At 38.8% G+C, this 27,274-nt stretch overlaps 2 protein-coding genes across 2 annotated transcripts in view; both read right to left on the reverse strand.

Moving 5' to 3' along the window:
* The window catches only part of pdlim5a (PDZ and LIM domain 5a), a 145,682-nt gene extending 136,868 nt beyond the window's left edge, over window positions 1-8,814 (reverse strand). Inside the window, exon 1 of the mRNA XM_046348122.1 lies at window positions 8,666-8,814. The gene's annotated coding sequence lies outside the window, so the exon portion shown is untranslated. The remainder of the gene's footprint in view (window positions 1-8,665) is intronic.
* Window positions 8,815-10,437: 1,623 nt separating this feature from the next.
* Window positions 10,438-27,274, reverse strand: part of opn4xb (opsin 4xb) — a 33,048-nt gene continuing 16,211 nt past the window's right edge. Inside the window, exons 2-9 of the mRNA XM_046348130.1 lie at window positions 22,608-22,741; window positions 21,911-22,114; window positions 21,452-21,623; window positions 17,939-18,100; window positions 15,370-15,477; window positions 15,017-15,179; window positions 14,262-14,384; window positions 10,438-13,915 (exon numbers count right to left, since the gene is read on the reverse strand). Of these exons, the coding sequence (XP_046204086.1) occupies window positions 13,523-13,915; window positions 14,262-14,384; window positions 15,017-15,179; window positions 15,370-15,477; window positions 17,939-18,100; window positions 21,452-21,623; window positions 21,911-22,114; window positions 22,608-22,741 (1,459 nt within the window). The 3' untranslated portion in view covers window positions 10,438-13,522. The remainder of the gene's footprint in view (window positions 13,916-14,261; window positions 14,385-15,016; window positions 15,180-15,369; window positions 15,478-17,938; window positions 18,101-21,451; window positions 21,624-21,910; window positions 22,115-22,607; window positions 22,742-27,274) is intronic.

Consider the following 27,274-nt stretch of genomic DNA (forward strand, 5'->3'; position numbering starts at 1 on the left):
AAATCTCATGTGAGTGCCATCTATTGGCAAAATGGACCGTTTTTAACATCTCGTCCGTTTTATGATTCTGACATGACTTTATGACATGACTTTATGATAGCATACATTATGACATGACTTTATGACAGCCTACTTTATGACATGACTTTATGATAGCCTACATTATGACATGACTTTGACAGCCTACATTATGACATGACTTTATGACATGACATTATGACAGCCTAAATTATGACATAACTTTATGACAGACTAAATTATGACCTGACTTTATGACAGCCTACATTATGACATTACTTTATGACAGCCAACATTATGACATGACTTTATGACAGCCTACATTATGACATTACTTTATGACAGTCTACATTATGACATTACTTTATGACATGACTTTAAAACAGCCTACATTATGACATAACTTCATGGCAGCCTATATTATGACATAACTTCATGACAGCCTACATTATGACATGACTTTATGACATGACTACATTATGACATGACTTTATGACAGCCTACATTATGACATGACTTTATGACAGACTGCATTATGACATGACTATATGACAGACTACATTATAAAATGACTTTAGGACAGTCTATATTATGACATGACTTTATGATAGCCTACATTATGACATGACGTTATGACAGACTACATTATGACATGACTTTATGACAGCCTACATTATAAAATTACTTTATGACAGCCTACATTATGACATGACTTTATGAGAGCCTACATTATGACATGACTTTATGAGAGCCTACATCATGACATTACTTTATGACAGCCTACATTATGACATTATGACAGTCTACATTATGACATGACTTTATGACAGCCTACATTATGACATGACTTTATGACAGACTACATTATGACATGACTATAAGACAGACTACATTATAAAATGACTTTAGGACAGTCTATATTATGACATGACTTTATGACAGCCTACATTATGACATTATGACAGCCTACATTATGACATTACTTTATGACAGCCTACATTATGACATGACTTTATGACAGCCTACATTATGACATAATTTTATGACAGCCTATATTATGCCATGACTTTATGACATGACTTTATGACAGCCTACATTATGACATGACTTTATGACAACCTACATTATGACATTATGACAGCCTACATTATTACATAACTTTATGACAGACTACATTATGACATGACTTTATGACAGCCTACATTATGACATGACTTTATGACATGACTTTATGACAGTCTACATTATGACATGACTTTATGACAGCCTACATTATGCCATGACTTTATGACAGCCTACATTATGACATGACTTTATGACAACCTACATTATGACATTATGACATACATTATTACATAACTTTATGACAGCCTACATTATGACATGACTTTAAAACAGCCTAAATTATGACATAAACCTATGACAGCCTACATTATGACATGACTTTATGACAACCTACATTATGACATTACTTTATGACAGACTACATTATGACATGACTTTATGCCAGTCTACATTATGATATTACGTTATGACAGCCTACATTATGACATTATGACAGTCTACATTATGACATGACTTTATGACAGCCTACATTATGACATGACTTTATGACAGACTGCATTATGACATGACTATATGACAGACTACATTATAAAATGACTTTAGGACAGTCTATATTATGACATGACTTTATGATAGCCTACATTATGACATGACGTTATGACAGACTACATTATGACATGACTTTATGACAGCCTACATTATGACATGACTTTATGACAGCCTACATTATGACATGACTTTATGACAGCCTACATTATGACATGACTTTATGACATGACTTTATGACAGACTACATTATGACATGACTTTATGACAACCTACATTATGACAGCCTACATTATTACATAACTTTATGACAGACTACATTATGACATGACTTTATGACAGCCTACATTATGACATGACTTTATGACAGCCTACATTATGACATGACTTTATGACAGCCTACATTATGACATGACTTTATGACATGACTTTATGACAGACTACATTATGACATGACTATATGACAGACTACATTATAAAATGACTTTAGGACAGCCTACATTATTACATAACTTTATGACAGACTACATTATGACATGACTTTATGACAGTCTACATTATGACATGACTTTAAAACAGCCTAAATTATGACATAAACCTATGACAGCCTACATTATGACATGGCTTTATGACAACCTACATTATGACATAACTTCATGGCAAATCTCATGAGTGCCATCTATTGGCAAAATGGACCGTTTTTAACATCTCGTCCGTTTTATGATTCTGACATGACTTTATGACATGACTTTATGATAGCATACATTATGACATGACTTTATGACAGCCTACTTTATGACATGACTTTATGATAGCCTACATTATGACATGACTTTGACAGCCTACATTATGACATGACTTTATGACATGACATTATGACAGCCTAAATTATGACATAACTTTATGACAGACTAAATTATGACCTGACTTTATGACAGCCTACATTATGACATTACTTTATGACAGCCAACATTATGACATGACTTTATGACAGCCTACATTATGACATTACTTTATGACAGTCTACATTATGACATTACTTTATGACATGACTTTAAAACAGCCTACATTATGACATAACTTCATGGCAGCCTATATTATGACATAACTTCATGACAGCCTACATTATGACATGACTTTATGACATGACTACATTATGACATGACTTTATGACAGCCTACATTATGACATGACTTTATGACAGACTGCATTATGACATGACTATATGACAGACTACATTATAAAATGACTTTAGGACAGTCTATATTATGACATGACTTTATGATAGCCTACATTATGACATGACGTTATGACAGACTACATTATGACATGACTTTATGACAGCCTACATTATAAAATTACTTTATGACAGCCTACATTATGACATGACTTTATGACAACCTACATTATGACATTATGACAGCCTACATTATTACATAACTTTATGACAGACTACATTATGACATGACTTTATGACAGCCTACATTATGACATGACTTTATGACAGCCTACATTATGACATGACTTTATGACAGCCTACATTATGACATGACTTTATGACATGACTTTATGACAGACTACATTATGACATGACTATATGACAGACTACATTATAAAATGACTTTAGGACAGCCTACATTATTACATAACTTTATGACAGACTACATTATGACATGACTTTATGACAGTCTACATTATGACATGACTTTAAAACAGCCTAAATTATGACATAAACCTATGACAGCCTACATTATGACATGGCTTTATGACAACCTACATTATGACATAACTTCATGGCAAATCTCATGTGAGTGCCATCTATTGGCAAAATGGACCGTTTTTAACATCTCGTCCGTTTTATGATTCTGACATGACTTTATGACATGACTTTATGATAGCATACATTATGACATGACTTTATGACAGCCTACTTTATGACATGACTTTATGATAGCCTACATTATGACATGACTTTGACAGCCTACATTATGACATGACTTTATGACATGACTTTATGACAGCCTACATTATGACATAACTTTATGACAGACTAAATTATGACCTGACTTTATGACAGCCTACATTATGACATTACTTTATGACAGCCAACATTATGACATGACTTTATGACAGCCTACATTATGACATTACTTTATGACAGTCTACATTATGACATTACTTTATGACATGACTTTAAAACAGCCTACATTATGACATAACTTCATGGCAGCCTATATTATGACATAACTTCATGACAGCCTACATTATGACATGACTTTATGACATGACTACATTATGACATGACTTTATGACAGCCTACATTATGACATGACTTTATGACAGCCTACATTATGACATGACTTTATGACAGCCTACATTATGACATTATGACAGCCTACATTATTACATAACTTTATGACAGACTACATTATGACATGACTTTATGACAGCCTACATTATGACATGACTTTATGACAGCCTACATTATGACATGACTTTATGACAGCCTACATTATGACATGACTTTATGACATGACTTTATGACAGTCTACATTATGACATGACTTTATGACAGCCTACATTATGCCATGACTTTATGACAGCCTACATTATGACATGACTTTATGACAACCTACATTATGACATTATGACAGCCTACATTATTACATAACTTTATGACAGACTACATTATGACATGACTTTATGACAGCCTACATTATGACATGACTTTATGACATGACTTTATGACAGTCTACATTATGACATGACTTTATGACAGCCTACATTATGCCATGACTTTATGACAGCCTACATTATGACATGACTTTATGACAACCTACATTATGACATTATGACAGCCTACATTATTACATAACTTTATGACAGACTACATTATGACATGACTTTATGACAGCCTACATTATGACATGACTTTAAAACAGCCTAAATTATGACATAAACCTATGACAGCCTACATTATGACATGACTTTATGACAACCTACATTATGACATTACTTTATGACAGACTACATTATGACATGACTTTATGCCAGTCTACATTATGATATTACGTTATGACAGCCTACATTATGACATTATGACAGTCTACATTATGACATGACTTTATGACAGCCTACATTATGACATGACTTTATGACAGACTGCATTATGACATGACTATATGACAGACTACATTATAAAATGACTTTAGGACAGTCTATATTATGACATGACTTTATGATAGCCTACATTATGACATGACGTTATGACAGACTACATTATGACATGACTTTATGACAGCCTACATTATAAAATTACTTTATGACAGTCTACATTATGACATGACTTTATGACAGCCTACATTATGACATTACTTTATGACAGCCTACATTATGACATTACTTTATGACATGACTTTAAAACAGCCTACATTATGACATGACTTCATGACAGCCTACATTATGACATGACTTTATGACATGACTTTATGACAGCCTACATTATGACATGACTTTATGACAACCTACATTATGACATTATGACAGCCTACATTATTACATAACTTTATGACAGACTACATTATGACATGACTTTATGACAGCCTACATTATGACATGACTTTATGACAGCCTACATTATGACATGACTTTATGACAGCCTACATTATGACATGACTTTATGACATGACTTTATGACAGTCTACATTATGACATGACTTTATGACAGCCTACATTATGCCATGACTTTATGACAGCCTACATTATGACATGACTTTATGACAACCTACATTATGACATTATGACAGCCTACATTATTACATAACTTTATGACAGACTACATTATGACATGACTTTATGACAGCCTACATTATGACATGACTTTAAAACAGCCTAAATTATGACATAAACCTATGACAGCCTACATTATGACATGACTTTATGACAACCTACATTATGACATTACTTTATGACAGACTACATTATGACATGACTTTATGCCAGTCTACATTATGATATTACGTTATGACAGCCTACATTATGACATTATGACAGTCTACATTATGACATGACTTTATGACAGCCTACATTATGACATGACTTTATGACAGACTGCATTATGACATGACTATATGACAGACTACATTATAAAATGACTTTAGGACAGTCTATATTATGACATGACTTTATGATAGCCTACATTATGACATGACGTTATGACAGACTACATTATGACATGACTTTATGACAGCCTACATTATAAAATTACTTTATGACAGTCTACATTATGACATGACTTTATGACAGCCTACATTATGACATTACTTTATGACAGCCTACATTATGACATTACTTTATGACATGACTTTAAAACAGCCTACATTATGACATGACTTCATGACAGCCAACATTATGACATGACTTTATGACATGACTTTATGACAGCCTACATTATGACATGACTTTATGACAACCTACATTATGACATTATGACAGCCTACATTATTACATAACTTTATGACAGACTACATTATGACATGACTTTATGACAGCCTACATTATGACATGACTTTATGACAGCCTACATTATGACATGACTTTATGACAGCCTACATTATGACATGACTTTATGACATGACTTTATGACAGACTACATTATGACATGACTATATGACAGACTACATTATAAAATGACTTTAGGACAGCCTACATTATTACATAACTTTATGACAGACTACATTATGACATGACTTTATGACAGTCTACATTATGACATGACTTTAAAACAGCCTAAATTATGACATAAACCTATGACAGCCTACATTATGACATGGCTTTATGACAACCTACATTATGACATAACTTCATGGCAAATCTCATGTGAGTGCCATCTATTGGCAAAATGGACCGTTTTTAACATCTCGTCCGTTTTATGATTCTGACATGACTTTATGACATGACTTTATGATAGCATACATTATGACATGACTTTATGACAGCCTACTTTATGACATGACTTTATGATAGCCTACATTATGACATGACTTTGACAGCCTACATTATGACATGACTTTATGACATGACTTTATGACAGCCTACATTATGACATAACTTTATGACAGACTAAATTATGACCTGACTTTATGACAGCCTACATTATGACATTACTTTATGACAGCCAACATTATGACATGACTTTATGACAGCCTACATTATGACATTACTTTATGACAGTCTACATTATGACATTACTTTATGACATGACTTTAAAACAGCCTACATTATGACATAACTTCATGGCAGCCTATATTATGACATAACTTCATGACAGCCTACATTATGACATGACTTTATGACATGACTTTATGACAGACTACATTATGACATGACTTTATGACAGCCTACATTATGACATGACTTTATGACAGCCTACATTATGACATGACTTTATGACAGCCTACATTATGACATTACATTATGACATTACTTTAAAACAGCCTAAATTATGACATAAACCTATGACAGCATACATTATGACATGACTTCAGGGCAAATCTCATGTGAGTGCCATCTATTGGCAAAATGGACCGTTTTTAACATCTCGTCCGTTTTATGATTCTTGACATGACTTTATGACATGACTTTATGACAGCCTAATTTATGACATGACTTTATGACATGACCTTATGACAGCCTACATTATGACATAACTTTATGACAGACTACATTATGACATGACTTTATGACAGGCTACTTTATGACATGACTTTATGACAGCCTACATTATGACATAACTTTATGACAGACTACATTATGACATGACTTTATGACAGCCTACATTATGACATGACTTTATGACAGTCTACATTATGACATGACTTTATGACAGCCTACATTATGACATCACTTTATGACAGTCTACATTATGACATGATTTTATGACATGACTTAAAACAGCCTACATTATGACATGACTTTATGACAGCCTACATTAAAACATGACTTCATGTCAGCCTACATTATGACAGCCTACATTTACATTTACATTTAAGTCATTTAGCAGACGCTCTTATCCAGAGCGACTTACAAATTGGTGTGTTCACCTTATGACATCCAGTGGACATTATGACAGTCTACATTATGACAGTCTACATTATGACATGACTTTATGACAGCCTACATTATGACAGACTACATTATGACCTGACTTTGTGACATCCTATATTATGACATGACTTTATGAAATGACTTTACGACAGCCTACATTATGAGAGGACATTATGACAGGTTCATGACAAGTCACAACTATAGCAGCAGCCCAGTATAAACCATGTAGCCTTTGTGACCATAATTCCATCTGTGGTGAGATACAATGGCTATCATCCTTCACTTTGCCAGGGCTGGGTGTAACTGATTACACACAGTTACTTTACCAGTAAAAATACTGTAATCAGATTACAGATACTTTTGAAAAACTAGATGATTACTTCTTGGATTTAAAAAAAAATCATAAAGGATGTTTCTATAAAAAAAGAAAGATTATGACAGCTTTCTGTGTTCTGAATGACATTCAAATCAGCATCGAAAAAATGTGCAAATTTGTTCCACCTGAGTGAGTCTGACCACAAGTCAGAGACCAACCACTATGATGACACACCAAATGCTTTTTGATGGATCCTGGACTTCCTTTAATGCCCCTCAAGGGGAATGTAATCCAAAAGTAACGTAATCAGATTATGTTACTGAGTTTGGGGTAATCCAAAAATGATTTTACTGATGAAAATGTTGGACAGGCAACAAGTAACTAACGGATCACCCCAACGGATTATTGTTATTTAGAAAGTAACCTACCCAACTCTGCACTTGACCCTGCCTCACACGGCACAGTGCATTGAACACAGACCTTAAACTAACTAAACCATAATCTATTATAGACCATTTTCCCCCGTGCACTTGTTTCAGCGCAGTTACCATCTCCTTTGTCATGCATGCTAATAGATGTTTGGGCTAATAGATGTTTGGTGATTGGTTCACCCACCTCTTCACCACGCGGTCCAGGCTCCGTCGTTCACGACTACTGTCTGCTCCAGTTCAATGGGAATGTGGTCCTGTGGCTTTCCTCAGCGTCCCAGACCAGTTTGACTTCTGCCACGAACTCCGCTCTTTTCAATCAGTTCAACAGCGAGGGAGGCGAATTGCCTTCTTCATGTTACGTCATGAAAGCAGGGACAGTATCAGTAGATTCATTTGTTTCCATTCATAAGGCGTGCTGTTTGAATGCACGAGATTTTCATAGTGTTGACGAAAGAAAACAATGAAAACAAAAAATAAAAAGCAATAAAGAAAATACGAGTGGACATTCAGAGAATAATAGCCAATGGATTTCTGGGAACATTAACCCACTAAAATGTAAATGCAATTATATATGCAGTGTCCTACTTAAATTATATTATTATGTGTATTGTTACAAACACTTCCTTGAGCAGATTTTCTAATAAACTATTGAATAGCTTAAAATTGTGATTGACTGTAGAAAATCTGTGTTTGTTCAATTTAATGTGACTGATGCTGAATGTGTGTATGATAGCGATTCTAAGAACAAGTTACGTGCGAAAGATGCCACACCTTGACTTCATTCTTATCCCAGTAATAGCTTTCAGTTAGCTCTGGTCCATGGTGTTAGTGCGCGTTCGTCTAGGTCTAGGTCTACTGGTGGAGAAACGCGTACTAACGCCCTGGACCAGAGCTATCATCCAGTTTGTCCCTGTTCCAGATTTGAGAAGTCTTTCTCGATAGCTACAGTAAATGAGTGAAACAAATTAAAAATAAATAGATACCTTCACTGTTCAGGTAATGGATACTGAATAATGACTAGGCCTAGGCCACTATATTCAATGCATTATGTGATAAATGTGTGGATGACGTTCACACGTTCACGCGGCGGCAGGTAGCCTAACGGTTAGAGCAGTGGGCCAGTAACTGAAAGGTTGCTGACCCAGAAGGACAGGTAAAGATCTGTCCTTCGTGCCCCTGAACAAGGCAGTTAACCCACTGTTCCCGAGGCCGTCGTTGTAAGTAAGAATTGGTTCTTAACTGACTTGCCTCATTAAAAAACAAATATTGGGACTCATTTGATTGCTCTGAATTCCCTTGAGAAAAATATATCCTATTCTAATTTATTATGTTATTAAGTCACTGCAGATGTGTGGTATATATTTTTTTTAACTTGGCAAGTCAGTTAAGAACAATTTATTATTTTCAATGACGGCCTAGGAACAGTGGGTTAACTGCCTGTTCAGGGGCAAAACGACAGATTTATACCTTGTCAGCTCAGGGATTTGAACTTGCAACCTTTCGGTTACTAGTCTAACACTCTAACCACTAGGCTACCCTGCCACCCCCAGTATCACAGTAGACGGGAGTAGAGCATCCAGTTGATTGCACCTCACAGCAATAAAACTCAGAGACTAGGGTCATTACGTCCCAAATGGCACCCTAATCCCTATATAGTGCACTACTTTTGACCAGAGTCTTATGGGGCCTGGTCAAAAGTAGTGCACTGAATACGGACTAGGGTACCATTTGGAACGTACACTTGGTATCGCTGACTTCAGATACCAGGTATTCTGGTTTCCTGATTGCATATCCAGTTTCAGCAAGCACCATGGAAAGTGATGTCATCTTTTCCCTCAATCAGCTGCTAAGAATGAGTGCCATTTGGGGACTAGGGGAAATAGCAGAGGGGGAAATCCAGTAGTTCTGATTGTTCATCAGATCTTAATGTTGTACTCCGTACATGATACAAAGAAGGAGATTTGATCTGATTATTTAATTCAGTCATTGGTTGGTTGAAAGACAGACACAGGTTCACACAGTATATTTTACGTTGGTATAGGTGTGTTAATAACAGTCTTCCAAGTACATTTTTGTCGAGCTCTTCGACTTCGCCGTCAGATAAAAGGATGACTATAAGGTATATGGGTATCTACAACCCTCTAGTGGCAAGAATGTCCATTTCTGCATTTCTCTCCCATCTGATCTCAATGGCCCTTATTCATAAAGCATCTCATGAGTATAAGTGCTGATCTACAATAGGTTGAGTTTAGCCTTTTAGATCTGAATAGATAACATTAAATGGACAGGGGTGGACCTGATCCTACTGTAGATACGGGCCAGTATGTCCTTGTCGCAACCCATGTAATCGACACTCTCCTCAACAAGCAACTAATGGTGTGACATTAACACCACATTTTGGACCCTGTCCATCATACATTCAAACACTGTCCCTTGAGTGATACAAGACAGAACCATTGATTCAAGACAGGTAAAACATGATCAAATCAATACAAAACAAAGGGAAATATATATATATTTTTTTTTTTACTTTCTGCTTTTATGGCTTCACTTAAAGGTCCAATGCAGCTGTTTTTATATTAATATCAAATCATTTCTGGGTAACAATGAAGAACTTTATTGTAATAGATTTCCATTAAAATGGGTGAAAAAAATATATATTTCTCAAGCAATCATTTTTTAAAATGTAGGACTGTGTGTGAGTGGTCTGAGTGGGGAGGGGAAAACTGACAACTAGCTGTTATTGGCAGAGAGGTTTGGAACTCTCTTTGTTATTGGTCCAATTTACCGCATTGGTGATGTCACCATGGAAAGACGAAACTCCTGCCCATGCTAACGTGCTGATTAAAAGGTCCAAGTGTAGATTCTATATTCAACCAGCAACTATCAGGAAATACTACTGATTTTTTAAAAAAGTGTTTGATTTTTACAGTGATTTTCACACAATGTTTTTTACAGTGTTCATTTCATCAGCTGTTGACCATTATGATACGAAATACAGGATAAACTGAATTTTGACTGCTCTGGACCTTTAAAACCCTAGTCCTGGTGATTGAGTTTCTCTCCAATTTAGGTAAGAAAGATATTCACTTGAAAGTGTGTGTGTGTGTGTGTGTGTGTGTGTGTGTGTGTGTGTGTGTGTGTGTGTGTGTGTGTGTGTGTGTGTGTGTGTGTGTGTGTGTGTGTGTGTGTGTGTGTGTGTGTGTGTGTGTGTGTGTGTGTGTGTGTGTGTGTGTGTGTGTGTGTGCGTTTAGAGAGGAGGGCAATATGGTGCATTGAAGCGTGGGGAACAGCAAGCTGTCTGAGGCCTGTTATCTGGAAGGATTAAATCGGTTGTGATTCAGGTCATTGGCCAATGAGGATCGACTTAACCAACACAATCACCATCAACACTCATAAACATAACCAAAGCATTGTTGACTAGGAGCCATCAAAAGATGATGCTTTGTTTAGGGTTGGGTGTCCAGAACCTAGTCAAGTCACTTAATCAATGATAACAGCACATTTTGTCAAATTTGGTAGATTTCCAGTACTGCACAGAACCATAATATTTTGTGTATTTCTACATTCAGTGCTATTCCCAATGCTTGCCATTTTCCTCTTTATATATTTTCAGATTTCACTTAGAGCTTTTACTAATAATAGTAATACGATGTTGTTGTTGTTTTTCTCTTCACAAAACCTTGAAAGGGGACGACCAGCAACATCAGTAGGGCAGACAAATCTCAAAGCAAACAAATAAAAATGATCCAACGATATTATCAAGAAACATAACCACACCAACAAAATGGACAATAGTGACAACAAAATGTGCAACAAGTGAAAATGTAGCAAAATGACTTTAAATAAACAGGAGTCAGGATCGATGATTACATCACTGCCCGTGTGATAAAAGAAGCTGTGATCAACCAACTCAATGCAATGGGCACATAAGATCCTATAGCCAATCGGATACAGGGAAGAAGTTTGACCGGAATTATTTTGTTGTGTGCCTTCTTTTCCAAATGTCTAGATTCTGGAATGTCCATTAAAGGCCAAATCTGTGATTCATGTCCTAATGTTCAATAGTCAATTCAATGAACTCTGCCCGGTGATTATGGAAGAATAGAACTTTTGCGAGTTGCTTAATTTATTTTTTGTGAGCTCACTACAGCTGACTTCACCTATCTTAACCCAAATCTAAAGTAAAATTACCCCATTGTTCATGTTTTTTTGGTTCCATTTGAGCATTTGTTTGTAACAATGTGTATCTTCAAAATATATTTAAAACCATCATGTTGATCTCATGGACCGTCAGACCATAACCCCATGAATTTTGGGAGTGGTCACATTTAGCTACGCCCTCCCCTTTCAATGGCTTCAACACCCTCCTAGATATAGCTGCGTTGCTTGTTGTCCTGGCCCTTTCTAGCGTGAGCTTTGTTCTTTGTGTCAGTTGCCCTGTCTAGATGTGTCCTTTTTTGTCTATGTCTCTTGTTTTTATTTAGAGATTGTTTTTTAAATGAAATGTGTGTTATAAATTCAACTTATTATTATTTTAAAACAGACTTCAGATTGTGACTTTAATGTCCATAGCTCATTAACACTCATCACCAACATTGGTCCATTGGCATGAGGATGTTAGTTCTATTTGCTACTATAAAGGCCTTCTTTCTTATTCAATATACATTATGGAACCACTATACCATCATAGATCCTCTGAATGAAGGGTGCCATGATAACAAACAGCAGAAAGTAGGATGTTAATCACGGTGGCTGGGGATGAATCAGGTGGTTTTTAATATTCCTTTCTACCCGGCAACACTTTCTTGTGACCAGAGCACACCAGAACCAGCCCTTCCTGGGTTTCTGTCTCCCTTCTGTTCATTGAAGCACAGACAGATCTTGCCTAGGGCTTAGCTTGGTCTCCTTCTCAAAGTCTGTTTAAAAAAAGAGGCTGGGTGGAATGGATTGGTTGGATCAGTATTAGAAAAGAGAAGAAGAAGGAAAGAAAGGATGCCATTTGGGACACAGACAAAGAGTTTAGAGTTTGTATGTGAACTCAGGAGAGGAATCTTTCCACTGACTCCAGTAGCTCTGAAGAACAGCTCCGCAGGCCCACCAGCAGTTCTCCCTCCTCGTGACTCATCATGGCTCCCTGCTTCTCCACTAAGGACATGTTGTCATCTGATATTAAGCTGCTCTCCGACGTTGGGCTGATGATGATTTGCGGGATACTGGAGATGTGAGAAAGCTGGGCTCGTAAACTAGGGGAGTCCAAGGTGCTCCTGCGTCCGCTGCCGCTTTCGCTCTTTGTCGTCTCTCCTCCGTTGGTTAGCTGGACACTCTGGCTCCTCTTTGATAAGAGCAGCAGGGGGGCGACTGCCATGCAGATGGAGCCAGACACTACCTCGTGTTCACTGGCGCTCATAGACTCCTTCAGTGCGTGGCTGGGCTGAAACACAGATACACAGATACATGGTCATGACAACAGTAAATAGAGGGCTGAGGTTTCATGTGGTCCCATGTGGCTCAGTTGGTAAAGCATGGTGCTTGCAACACTAGGGTTGTGGGTTTGATTCCCGCTGGGGCCACCCATATGAGGGAAAAAGATGCATGTACTACTATATTTGGATAAAATGTTTTCTAAACGGCATAAAGGCACCACAATGTCCACCAATCAAGTAGTCCAATTCAGATCAATGTGTGGTCACAACACAATGTTCAATGACTGAGGAGACATACCAAACCAATGGCAAAATAAAAGGCTAACAACGCCACAAGTAACTCTGCTCTCTCACCTTCTCTGCAGCACAAATAATCTTGGTCTTGCAACATTTGTCTTTGGGCATTTTAAAGGACGAGGTGCTTCTGAAGGAGGAGTCGTTACGCTCTGGAGGATCCAGCACCACATCCCCAAACACCTGTGGTGAGGAACCATATATGGATTTAGTTCAACTTTTTGTTTCTCAACTTTTGACAAGAAAAACCTGAGGGAGCCATAATCTTCAAAAAGCAAAGATGATTCTTCTGAGATGCCTGTGAGGGTAACAGCAGGGTCGAGCCAAGAAAAGACCCACATGGCACAATGCCTTGTCTGGGATCAGTGCTCATATTAGACAACATTTCATTTGTTTCACCTACAGCAACAACAAAAAAAACATTCTAATATATTGGTAATAAACAGTGTCCTCCCTCCTTAAACTGAAGTGTTTAAACATTGACCCTGTGTGCTCTATTTTGGTCTAAAGTTAAATTACCCCATTGTTTATGTTTTTGGGATCCATCTGAACATTTGTTTGTAACAATGTAGAGCTTCGATCTCATATGGTTGTTGAATGCCAGTAGTTTACAGTGAAGTTCTGCCAGAGGGAATGATAATATTGATAATGATAATGTTGACCTGAAGTCAAACCTTCGCCATTGATCTTACTTTAGCTCCAGGGTGAAGTTTCCCCTAGGTACAGATCTAGGATCAGCTTCCCCTCCCACAATCATAACCTTAACCATTCATGGGGGAAATGCACAACTGACCCAGCTTCAGCTTACACCTTACCATACTGGAGGAGATGGAGGATGTGGCGCAGAAATGGGTCCTTGAGACGGACGACTGCCTGCTGATAGTGGAATCTCGGAAGGATGACTCGCTGTTGAAGTCCTTTTTGTCCTTTCTCGGTGACAGACATCTCAAACAAGGTACCTTCTCTGCCAATGTGGCCCTGTAGATGACATGGAGGACCAAAAAACATTTGAAACACGTATTTATTTGTATTTTTTAGAGTAGCACAGAGCAAAATGAATTTTCCTAGTCAGGGTTGATAAAACACATCTATTCATTTATTCAGTCATTTGTTTGCTTATTTATTTATTCATTCATGTATTAGATTTTCAAAACACACAGTAGTTTACCTGTACTTTGTGTGTATAATGGCATAAATAAAAGGGTTGTAGATGGTAGAGGCTTTTGCTATAACTGCAGGCACGGCTTTGGAGTAGGGTGATAGAATGTTAGCGTGTCTGAAAAGACAGAAGACAAGTAAGTAATCTCTCCATTATCCAGTAACGAAGGCAGTGTTGGGATTATCCAAAACATCTATCAACAGCTGGACCAGGGTTTATGTACCTTCCAGTACAGATGGAGGGAAATATTTCAAATGTTATATAACGAAGCCTCTGTCTCAGTAGTAATGGGGGAAAACACATGGCTAAAGATTTCATGAGAATTTCATTCAATTAACGAAGAGAAGAGGTTAGTTACCTAGTTGTTGAATGTATTCATTTGAATCTTTCAATTTTATATACAGTGGGGCAAGAAAGTATTTAGTCAGCCACCAATTGTGCAAGTTCTCCCACTTAAAAAAAATGAGAGAGGCCTGTAATTTTCATCATAGGTACACTTCAACTATGACAGAAAAAATTAGAAAAAAAATCCAGAAAATCACATTGTAGGATTTTTAATGAATTTAGCATTATGACATGACTTTATGACAGCCTACATTATGACATGACTTTATGACAGCCTACATTATAACATCACTTTGGCTGACTAAATACTTTTTTGCCCCACTGTATATATATTATTTTGTTTGGGGGGGGGGTATTTGAACTTTTTGGGAGTGACAGGGATATATTGGAAATGAGAGAGGTGACAGAGAGAGAGGGGCGGTGGGGCTGGAATTAATTCCCAAGAGTTTTACATTTTTCTTATAGAAATCAAGAAAATCCCCCCACATCTTTGGAAACAAGAACAGAAATGCCAAGTTTAGTGGTAAATCTAATCTTGAAAAGTGCAGAATACCTCCAGAATGATCTGAATGTAAAGCCAGTGAAAATAAGAATACCCCTCAAGGCATGTTCATCAAAATGACAACGTAAGACAAACATGCCCACGCACAGTACATCCAGTAGCTCTAGAAATATATTACAGTAATGTTCTACGGACGTACACACACGGTACATCCAGTAGCTCTAGAAATATATTACAGTAATGATCTATGGACGTACACACACGGTACATCCAGTAGCTCTAGAAATATATTACAGTAATGTTCTACGGACGTACACACACGGTACATCGAGTAGCTCTAGAAATATATTACAGTAATGTTCTACGGATGTACACACACGGTACATCGAGTAGCTCTAGAAATATATTACAGTAATGATCTACGGACGTACACACACGGTACATCCAGTAGCTCTAGAAATATATTACAGTAATGATCTACGGACGTACACACACAGTACATCCAGTAGCTCTAGAAATATATTACAGTAATGATCTATGGACGGACACACACGGTACATCCAGGCTACACTAGTATCTTGGAAACCTGGACATTGCTACATTAGATGATGTCAAAAATAATTACATATAGCCATTGTAGATGTGCACGACCATTCAAAAGTTCGGGGTCACTTAGAAATGTCTTTGTTTTTGAAAGAATAGCAATTTTTTACATCCATTAAAGAAACATACATTTTATCAAAAATATAGTGTTGACATTGTTAATGTTGTAAATAACTATTGTAGCTGGAAATGACAGATTTTTTATGAAATATCTACATAGGCGTTCAGAGGCCCATTATCAGCAACCATCACTCCTGTGTTCCAATGGCACGTTGTGTTAGATAATCCAAGTTTATCATTTTAAAAGGCAACTGATCATTAAAAAACCCTTTTGCAACTTTGTTAGCACAGCTGAAAACTGTTGTTCTGATTAAAAAAGCAATAAAACTGGCCTTCTTTAGACTAGTTGAGTATCTGGAACATCAGCATTTGTGGGTTTGATTACAGGCTCAAAATGGCCAGAAACAAAGACCTTTCTTCTGAAACTCGTCAGTCTATTCTTGTTCTGAGAATTTAAGGCTATTCCATGCGAGAAATTGCCAAGAAAATGAAGATCTCGTATAAACACTGTGTACTACTCCATTCACAGAAACTGGCTCTAATCAGAATAAAAAGAGGAGAGGGAGGCCCCGGTGCACAACTGAGCAAGAGTACAAGTACATTAGAGTGTTCAGTTAGAGACACAAGTCCTCAACTGGCAGCTTCATTAAATAGTACCAGCAAAACACCAGTCTCAACCTCAACAGTGAAGAGCCGACTCCGGGATGCTGGTTTTCTTTCAAAAACAAGGACATTTCTAATGACCCCAAACTTGTCAATGGTAGTGAATGTCAAATAAAATCACATAAATCAAATCAAATTTGTTTTGTCACGTGCGCCGTATACAAGTAAACATTTCACCTTAACGTGAAATACTTACTTACAAGCCCTTAACCAACAATGCAAGTTCAAGAAATAGAGTTAAGAACAGATTTACTAAATAAAGTAAAGTAAAAAATTAAATAACAAGCAACACAATAAAATAACAATAGCAAGGCTATGTACAGGGGGTACCGGCACCGAGTCAATGTGCGGGGATACAGGTTAGTCGAGGTCAACCAAGCTTTTATATATTTTGTATAAACTTACCCTGCCCAGGAGATCATGGTGACGGTGGCATACGGCGACCAGGACAGCACATACACAACAATGACCACAAAGGCGATTTTGGCCAGCTTCCACTCATTCCTGATGCTCTTCTGTTGAATCAGTGTGCATTTCCTCACCTGTGTCCCCAAGTTCTCCACTTCCCTGCAGGAACAAACAGAGGAGCCTGGCTGTTAGCTGGAAACAACGACACAAAGGACAACCCACATGAAAAAAAATACTACAGTTTGCTATAGAATACTACAGTACGTACTATGGAATTCTATAGTAAACTGTAGTATACTGTAGAATAATATACTACACACTGTAGTATCCCTCAAGCAATTGTAGAACTTACTAGAGGTTGTTGCATTCAGTGGAGGCTAGTGGGAGGAGCTATTGGAGGACGGGCTCATTGTATTGGCTAGAATATAATAGTTAGAACAGAGTCAAACGTGGTTTCCGTATGTTTGATGTTTTTCATACTGTTCTATTGATTCCATTACGGCCATTACAATGAGCCCATCCTCCTATAGGTCCTCCACCAGCCGCCACTGGTTGTATTATACTGTAAAATTCTATAGTAAATACAATAGTATTATCCGCAACAAAAAAAACTGTAGTAAATATTACAGTAATGTCAGCAAAAATACTACAGTCTGCAAAAACAATAAAGTTTTTTAACGATAGTAATAGTACAAATATTTAATTTGCATATACCCTGCCCATTCCCCTCCCCCACGTTCCAAATTGTGCCACCCATAACTGAGAAACCTACATGCCAAGTATACATTATACATTGTGTTCCCTACAGAGTATAGGAATGAGCAGAACTTTTTAATTATCTGTTCAGACCACAGGCATACCTTTCTAAAGGTTATGGACAATGTGCTCTTAGTAATTTGCCCAGTAGGTTCATTCTGTGTCTAGAGGACTCCTGATATTCCCAGGACTGACAAGTAAATTATCATTTTTGTTCTTCATCTGTTGTCTTGTGCTGTTTTTTTGCCAGCTAGGATCATCTACTTAAGTGCTGCCTGTCTTCCCAGTGTCCTACTTGGTGTGTGAAGTGCTGACTGCTCATAACTTGCAGATGATTGTTGACACATCAATCCGGATTAAGGGGCAGGACAATTTGTGACTTGTTTTGGTAAAACTATATGGAAGGGGAAGTGGTTTCTCCTCTTCTAGGCAATCAGCAGTTAGTGTTAGCACTTCAGTCTCTCCTGGTTTCTCAGCTGTAATCGGCGGCCTCGTTGGCAAAACTAAGGCTGTCGCCAAAACAAAGGTGGTTCTGCTGAGTTGTTCGAGGAAGGTAAGGGAGGAAGTCTCCACACCACTCTCTCACTCGAGTACCTAGTCATTTTCTGTTCTCATTTTGCTCTTTTGTAGCTTTGGTAATTATGTGTGTGTTTTCTATACCTGTTAATTCCTCTCCCTGTAGGCTTTACAGACGCTCTCCACCCCCTGGCTGCAACCCTTCTAATTTAGTGTACCCTGCGCACACAACCCTTCTAATTTAGTGTACCCTGCGCACACAACCCTTCTAATTTAGTGTACCCTGCGCACACAACCCTTCTAATTTAGTGTACCCTGGCTGCAACCCTTCTAATTTAGTGTACCCTGGCTGCAACCCTTCTAATTTAGTGTACCCTGGCTGCAACCCTTCTAATTTAGTGTACCCTGCGCACACAACCCATGTGGAATTCCGTGTCTCAACCTCCCGACGTCTGCCTTCGATTCATTTCTTTCCAACTCTTTCTTTCCCCTTCTTGCCTTCTTTGACCTCCCCTTTCCCAATCACCTGCAATTTACAAGGCAGGCAATACGCTTGACCTCATCTTTACTAGAGGCTGACAGCCTACTAATCTCACTCCAAGTCTCTGATCACTACTTTCTTTACTGTCTCCCTCTCCTCTGTGCCATATTGCTTAATAAGGCCATGCTCATGAAAATAAAAAACTGTCCTCCCTCATCTTAAACGGCACAGACCGCCACTGGTGTGGAAGGAGGTGAAGCAGCAATAGCTGGCATTTCACTCCCTGACTGTCTCGAAGCACGGCATCTGATGAGCTACGGCGGGGCATTGCCGGAGTATTTACATGACATCCATGTTATGTAATACTGTCAATGTTTTTTGTCAGGGTTTAAAGAACAAATAAACTCGGAATGTCCTCTGTATTATGACCACACTATGAGATGGATGACCAGCACTGTGGAAAACCTGATAATTCATCCTGATTATAATTATTGTCTATAGGATGGATGCCCAGCACTGTGGACAACCTGATTGTCCACAGATTTTGCATCTCTTTCAGAACATCAGCTATCAGGATTTGGATGAGGGAGAAATGGTGGGGGCTTTGGCGGGTTGCTGTGGAGGGTGCCAGGCAGTTGTCCGGGGTAGGGGTAGCCAGGTGGAAAGCATGGCAAGCCGTAGAGAAATGCTTAATGAAATTCTCAATTATAGTGGATTTATCGGTGGTGACAGTGTTTCCTAGCCTCAGAGCAGTGGGCAGCTGGGAGGAGGTGCTCTTATTCTCCATGGACTTTACAGTGTCCCAGAACTCTTTTGAGTTAGTACTACAGGATGCAAATTTCTGTTTGAAAAAGCTAGCCTTAGCTTTCCTAACTGCCTGTGTATATTTGTTCCTAACTTCCCTGAAAAGTTGCATATCACGGGGGCTATTCAATGCTAATGCAGAACGCCACAGGATGTTTTTGTGCTGGTCAAGGGCAGACAGGTCTGACGTGAACCAAGGACTATATCTATTCCTAGTTCTACATTTTTTGAATGGGGCATGCTTATTTAAGATGGTGAGGAAGGCACTATTAAAGAATAGCCAGGCATCATCTACTGACGGGATGAGGTCAATGTCATTCCAGGATTCCAGGACATCCTGATAATTCATCCTGATTATAGTGATCGTCTATGATCCTAAAGTGTCCCGTGGCATAACGTTTCCATGTTACAGTTACATTAGCAGATATATTCTTAGCCTTCATCGAGGTGGATGTGGGTGGACATAATGTATGCTAGAATAACCATTGTGTAACCATTTGTAGTTACAGTATATGTCACATAAGCTGACATATCAGTTGTTCGTTACTTATCTAATCACATATTCGTTATATGTCACAAAGCATGGCTGGGTTTAGGGACAGGTTCATGGTTAGGGTTAGTCTTAGGCTTAATGTCTCGGGTGGATTTAGGTGTCCCAGCCTGAGAGAGTGTGGCTTCTCAGTTATAATATGATGGGCGGCAGGGTGGCCTAGTGGTTAGAGCGTTGGACTAGTAACCGGAAGTTCAAATCCCCGAGCTGACAAGGTACAAATTTGTCGTTCTGCCCCTGAACAGGCAGTTAACCCACTGTTTCTAGGCCGTCATTGAAAATAAGAATTTGTTCTTTAACTGACTTGCCTAGTTAAATAAAGGTAAAATAAAATGTTAAAAATAACATGATTGTTATGATTAGTAGTGTTATGCCACCCAAGAAAGTGGCACAATAGACCCACCTGCTGGCAGTGCGGATAGCCAGGAACATGAAGAGGTAGCAGTAGAAGATGACTCCCAGTGGGATAAAGAAGGTAAAACAACACAGCATCATGGTGTAGCTCTGGTTGGCGTACGTGTATGTGACATAATCCCAAGTGCAGGAAGTCATGAGGCCCTCTGGGATATAGGAGCCTGTAAGAGCCGATACAAAACAAATACACACAGTGTAAGTCCTGGCAGGTACTGGATGTCTTGGATAGGGTCGGATAGCATAGGATAGGATAGATGTTTCGTTTAATGGGTTGGGCGCAGCACAGCCCATGAAGCATTTTAGTGGTTAAACGCTTTGCTCGAGATCACAACAGCAGAAATATTGGTGCCAGCGACCCTCGATCCCATCGGCATGGCAATCATACATTTTTACATTTACTTCTTAGCATATGAGGATGTGAATTTGAGTTGTTGGTGAAAGCACTTACTCCAGCCAATGAGTGGGGCAAAACTCCAGGCAAAAGAGTAAAGCCACACCATTAGTATTGCCAGGGTGGTCCGACGCCTTGACGACCGACCAAGGGCCTTGAGGGGCTGGGTGATGACCAGGTAGCGGTCAATGGAGATAGCCAACAGGTTGATCATGGAGGTGATGCCAAAGAGAGCCCCACAGAAGGCATACATTTTGCATCCTGCAGACACACAGTTCAAATGCATAACCAACAATGTTCAGAGATTCAGATTGTAACCGTCGATTAGAAAATGATCAATTGTCAAACATGAACAAATAGCATCAAATAATGTTTTGTGTTCCTCTTCGGGAGTTCACTGTCACCGTCTACTATGGTGGCTGAATACAATGGGCAACATTTTCGTAGTGCAAAAAAAATAATTGTGCAAAGAAATACCATAAACCTCATTATAATCTCACCGTTAAAATGTATTTATAGTATTTTTCAACAATATGCATTATTAGGAGGCGATTATCTAACTAGAGTTTAGTAAACTGAGCAATACGTAAATAGTATCCTTTTTATAGCGCACATTGTAGAAGAAAAGTTGCACCAGCTGCTAGATTATAATGAGGTTTATGGTCAACTTTGCACAATTCTTTTGAACTATATGACAAACAATGATTGAGATGGTGCGGTGAAAAACATGAGAGAAAGGGGGATAATGACTTACCGTACTCGCCAAAAATCCACTCTTTATAGAGACAGTTAATGAAGAAGATGGGCGACTGTGTGAAAGCCATGAGGAAGTCGCTCACTGCCTGGTTCATGATGAAGTAGTTGGGCAGATTACGCAGTTTCTTATTACTGAAACACAGGTAGGTTACGTTGTTATTATATATTATTATATATTACCACATTTCAAATCCATGAGCACACAAACGGCATAGACCTATACAAATTAAAAAACAAAAACGTTTTAAGTGAGAATAGACATTGGTATGAAGCTGAAAAAAAGAAAGGAAATTGACATGAGCACCACGATGCCTATTCCACCCATGCTCTACCAAGGTTTTCCAGCACACAGCTTTGACCTACTAAATCAAATCAAATCAAATCAAATGTTATTTGTCATATACACATGGTTAGCAGATGTTAATGCGAGTGTAGCGAAATGCTTGTGCTTCTCGTTCCGACAATGCAGTAATAACCAACAAGTAATCTAACTAACAATTCCAAAACTACTGTCTTATACACAGTGTAAGGGGATAAAGAATATGTACATAAGGATATATGAATGAGTGATGGTACAGGGCAGCATACAGTAGATGGTATCGAGTACAGTATATACATATGAGATGAGTGTGTAGACAAAGTAAACAAAGTGGCATAGTTAAAGTGGCTTGTGATACATGTATTACATAAGGATGCAGTCGATGATGTAGAGTACAGTATATACGTATGCATATGAGATGAATAATGTAGGGTAAGTAACATTATATAAGGTAGCATTGTTTAAAGTGGCTAGTGATATATTTACATCATTTCCCATCAATTCCCATTATTACAGTGGCTGGAGTTGGGTCAGTGTCAATGACAGTGTGTTGGCACATACACGTACTACAGTAGCTATGTTGGTATTGTGCAAACTATGTGTAGCCAGGTTGTTTAGGATTCAAACCTTCTCAAACAGCCTAGTTCATACTTTTAGAGGAGGTGCTTCCACAATGATGTCATTTGTACCTCATCCAATAATTGACCTTGATTGTGCAGCATACAGTTCACACACCACAGTAAGACATTATCCCATTACACTACATGTTAAAGCTTTTTTTGTGTGAAGTGAAAGCAAGCTTTGCTTTTATTCTTACAACACCATCAGGCTTGATTGAGCTGTTTTGTATTGTAGTAGTAATGTGGTGCATGCCTGCATTTCCTTAAACCTTTTATTTGAGCAAATAATGTAATTGAAATAAATTATTCGAACATCTTTTTTTTTGGTCAATCGGTGCCCAACATAACAGGTGGTGGTGTGGTGTTGGACACCGTAGCTCAGATTAATACAGCCTGTCCGTATTCCTGGTTTCTGTAACTCTTACCTGTGCAATATTAAATTAAGGTCAGAAATACTTGTGTTTCAAACATGGTCCTGTTTTATCAATTGCTGTGGTGATGAAGGGACAGTTCATTTCCTCTGTCAAAATGACGTGTAGTTTAAAGTTATATTTGTACTTGCAATAAAGATAGTGATGTAACAAAAATACACATTTACAATAGGCCTACAGTATATGGAAAAATACATACAGCCAAATAATGTGTGTGTGTGTGTGTGTGTGTGTGTGTGTGTGTGTGTGTGTGTGTGTGTGTGTGTGTGTGTGTGTGTGTGTGTGTGTGTGTGTGTGTGTGTGTGTGTGTGTGTGTGTGTGTGTGTGTGTGTGTGATGACACCTTTGCACACTCTCGGAATTCTCTCAACCAGGTTCACGAGGAATGCTTTTCCAACAGTCTTGAAGGAGTTCCCACATTTGCTGAGCACTTGTTAGCTGCTTTTCCTTCACTCTGCGGTCCAACTCATCCCAAACCATCTCAGTTGGATTGAGGTCAGGTGATTGTGGAGGGCAGGTCATCTGATGCAGCACTCCATCACTCTCCTTCTGGGTCAAATAGCCCTGACACAGCCTGGAGGTGTGTTTTGGGTCATTGTCCCGGGAAAATATTTATTATTTGAAGAATCTCAAATGTAAAATATATTTTGATTTGTTTAACACTTTTGGTTACGTCATGATTCCATGTGTTATTTCATAGTTTTGATGTCTTTACTATTACTCTACAATTTAGAAAATAGTTTTAAAAAATAAAGAAAAACCCTTGAATGAGTAGGTGTGTCCAAACTTTTGACTGGTACTGTGTATATATACTGGTATACATCATTTTAATAGCAGTCCGTTATCCCTCTAAAGAGGAGTATGAACTTATTTTTATAAGAAACAATGTGTTGGAAATCCCAAATTGTTTGCATAGTCAACTTACACACAGCACACACACACACACTTACCTCACCAGACATGCCACCAGGGGTCTTTTCACAGTCCCCAAATCCAGAACAAATTCAAGAAAGCGTAAAGTATTATATAGAGTCCATATTGCATGGAACTTCCTTCCATCTCATATTGCTCAAATAAACATTATATCTAGTTTATAAAACAGGTAAAGCAACACTTCACCACAACGCCTTTCCCCTATTGAAGCTGTTCTTGTCTAATGATGTTCTGTATTATATCATGTTTTGTGTGGACCCCAGGAAGAGTAGCTGCTGCTTTTGCAACAGCTAATGGAGATCCTAATAAAATACCAACTTAGGCTGTTTGACAGGGTTTGAATCCTAAGCAACCTGCCTACACATAGTTTGAAGTACAATACCGACATACAGTAGCTACTTTAGTAGGTCAAAGCTGTGTGCTGGAAAACCTTGGTAGAGCATGGGTGGAATAGGCATTGTGCTCATGACTCATGCCTATTGTCACTTAAAATTTAGTTTTTTGTTTTTAATTTCCGTAGTTTTCACACCGAAAGGTGATTACGCAACATTATTAATACAACATTATAATACAGCACAGCAATAAAAGTTAAGTAAAAGTACACAATAATGACAAATGGCAACAGAAATAATGTAGTTATTTGTATTTTAGTTAATATTAACAACTGATTTTCCAGAGGGAAGAAAAAAAACAGAAACCCATTTCAGCCCAATATGGAGTAAACTGGGAAAATATTCCCTGACCTCTATTAAGACAATCAAGAAAACTCCTGTAAAATACACACATAATCAACATGTACCCATGAACTATTTACATGAAAATGGACCTTATAGTTTACTGAAAAAAGGCCTAGTACTGCATTACCTGTAAACAAAGGTGAGTTATCACGAAATATAAAAAGTACAACCAAATGTACATTCATCAGATATAGTCAACTTTGTAACTATAATTCAGGGATGGCCACAATTGCTCTTGACAAGATACAGGTTTATGCAGGCTTTTTTGTTCAAGCCCAGTTCATGGTCTCGATGAACAGTTGAGGTCTGGATGAACAGCTGAGATCTCGATGAACAGCTGAGGCCTGGATGAACAGCTGAGGTCTGAATGAACAGCTGAGGTCTCGATGAACAGCTGAGGCCTGGATGAACAGCTGAGGTCTGGATGAACAGCTGAGGTCTGAATGAACAGCTGAGGTCTCGATGAACAGCTGAGGCCTGGATGAACAGCTGAGGTCTCGATGAACAGCTGAGGCCTGGATGAACAGCTGAGGTCTGGATGAACAGCTGAGGTCTGGATGAACAGCTGAGGTCTGAATGAACAGCTGAGGTCTCGATGAACAGCTGAGGTCTGAATGAACAGCTGAGGTCTCGATGAACAGCTGAGGCCTGGATGAACAGCTGAGGTCTCGATGAACAGCTGAGGCCTGGATGAACAGCTGAGGTCCGGATGAACAGCCGAGGTCCGGATGAACAGCCGAGGCCCGGATGAACAGCTGAGGTCTGGATGAACAGCTGAGGCCTGGATGAACAGCTGAGGTCGGGATGAACAGCTGAGGTCTGGATGAACAGCTGAGGTCCGGATGAACAGCTGAGGCCTCGATGAACAGCTGAGGTCTGGATGAACAGCTGAGGTCTGGATGAAAAGCTGAGGTCCGGATGAACAGCTGAGGCCTCGATGAACAGCTGAGGCCTGGATGAACAGCTGAGGCCTGGATGAACAGCCGAGGTCTGGATGAACAGCTGAGGTCTGGATGAACAGCTGAGGTCCGGATGAACAGCTGACGCCTCGATGAACAGCTGAGGCCTGGATGAACAGCTGAGGTCTGGATGAACAGCTGAGGTCTGGATGAACAGCTGAGGTCTGGATGAACAGCTGAGGTCTGGATGAACAGCTGAGGTCCGGATGAACAGCTGAGGTCCGGATGAACAGCTGAGGTCTGGATGAACAGCTGAGGTCCGGATGAACAGCTGAGGTCTGGATAAACAGCTGAGGTCTGGATGAACAGCTGAGGTCTGGATGAACAGCTGAGGTCTGGATGAACAGCTGAGGTCCGGATGAACAGCTGAGGTCCGGATGAACAGCTGAGGTCTGGATGAACAGCTGAGGTCTGGATGAACAGCTGAGGCCTGGATGAACAGCTGAGGTCTCGATGAACAGCTGAGGTCCGGATGAACAGCTGAGGTCTCGATGAACAGCTGAGGTCTGGATGAACAGCCGAGGCCTGGATGAACAGCTGAGGTCTGGATGAAAAGCTGAGGTCCGGATGAACAGCTGAGGCCTCGATGAACAGCTGAGGCCTGGATGAACAGCTGAGGCCTGGATGAACAGCCGAGGTCTGGATGAACAGCTGAGGTCTGGATGAA

This window comes from Oncorhynchus gorbuscha, linkage group LG04 (assembly GCF_021184085.1).
Source record: "Oncorhynchus gorbuscha isolate QuinsamMale2020 ecotype Even-year linkage group LG04, OgorEven_v1.0, whole genome shotgun sequence".
NCBI classification, from domain to species: domain Eukaryota; kingdom Metazoa; phylum Chordata; class Actinopteri; order Salmoniformes; family Salmonidae; genus Oncorhynchus; species Oncorhynchus gorbuscha.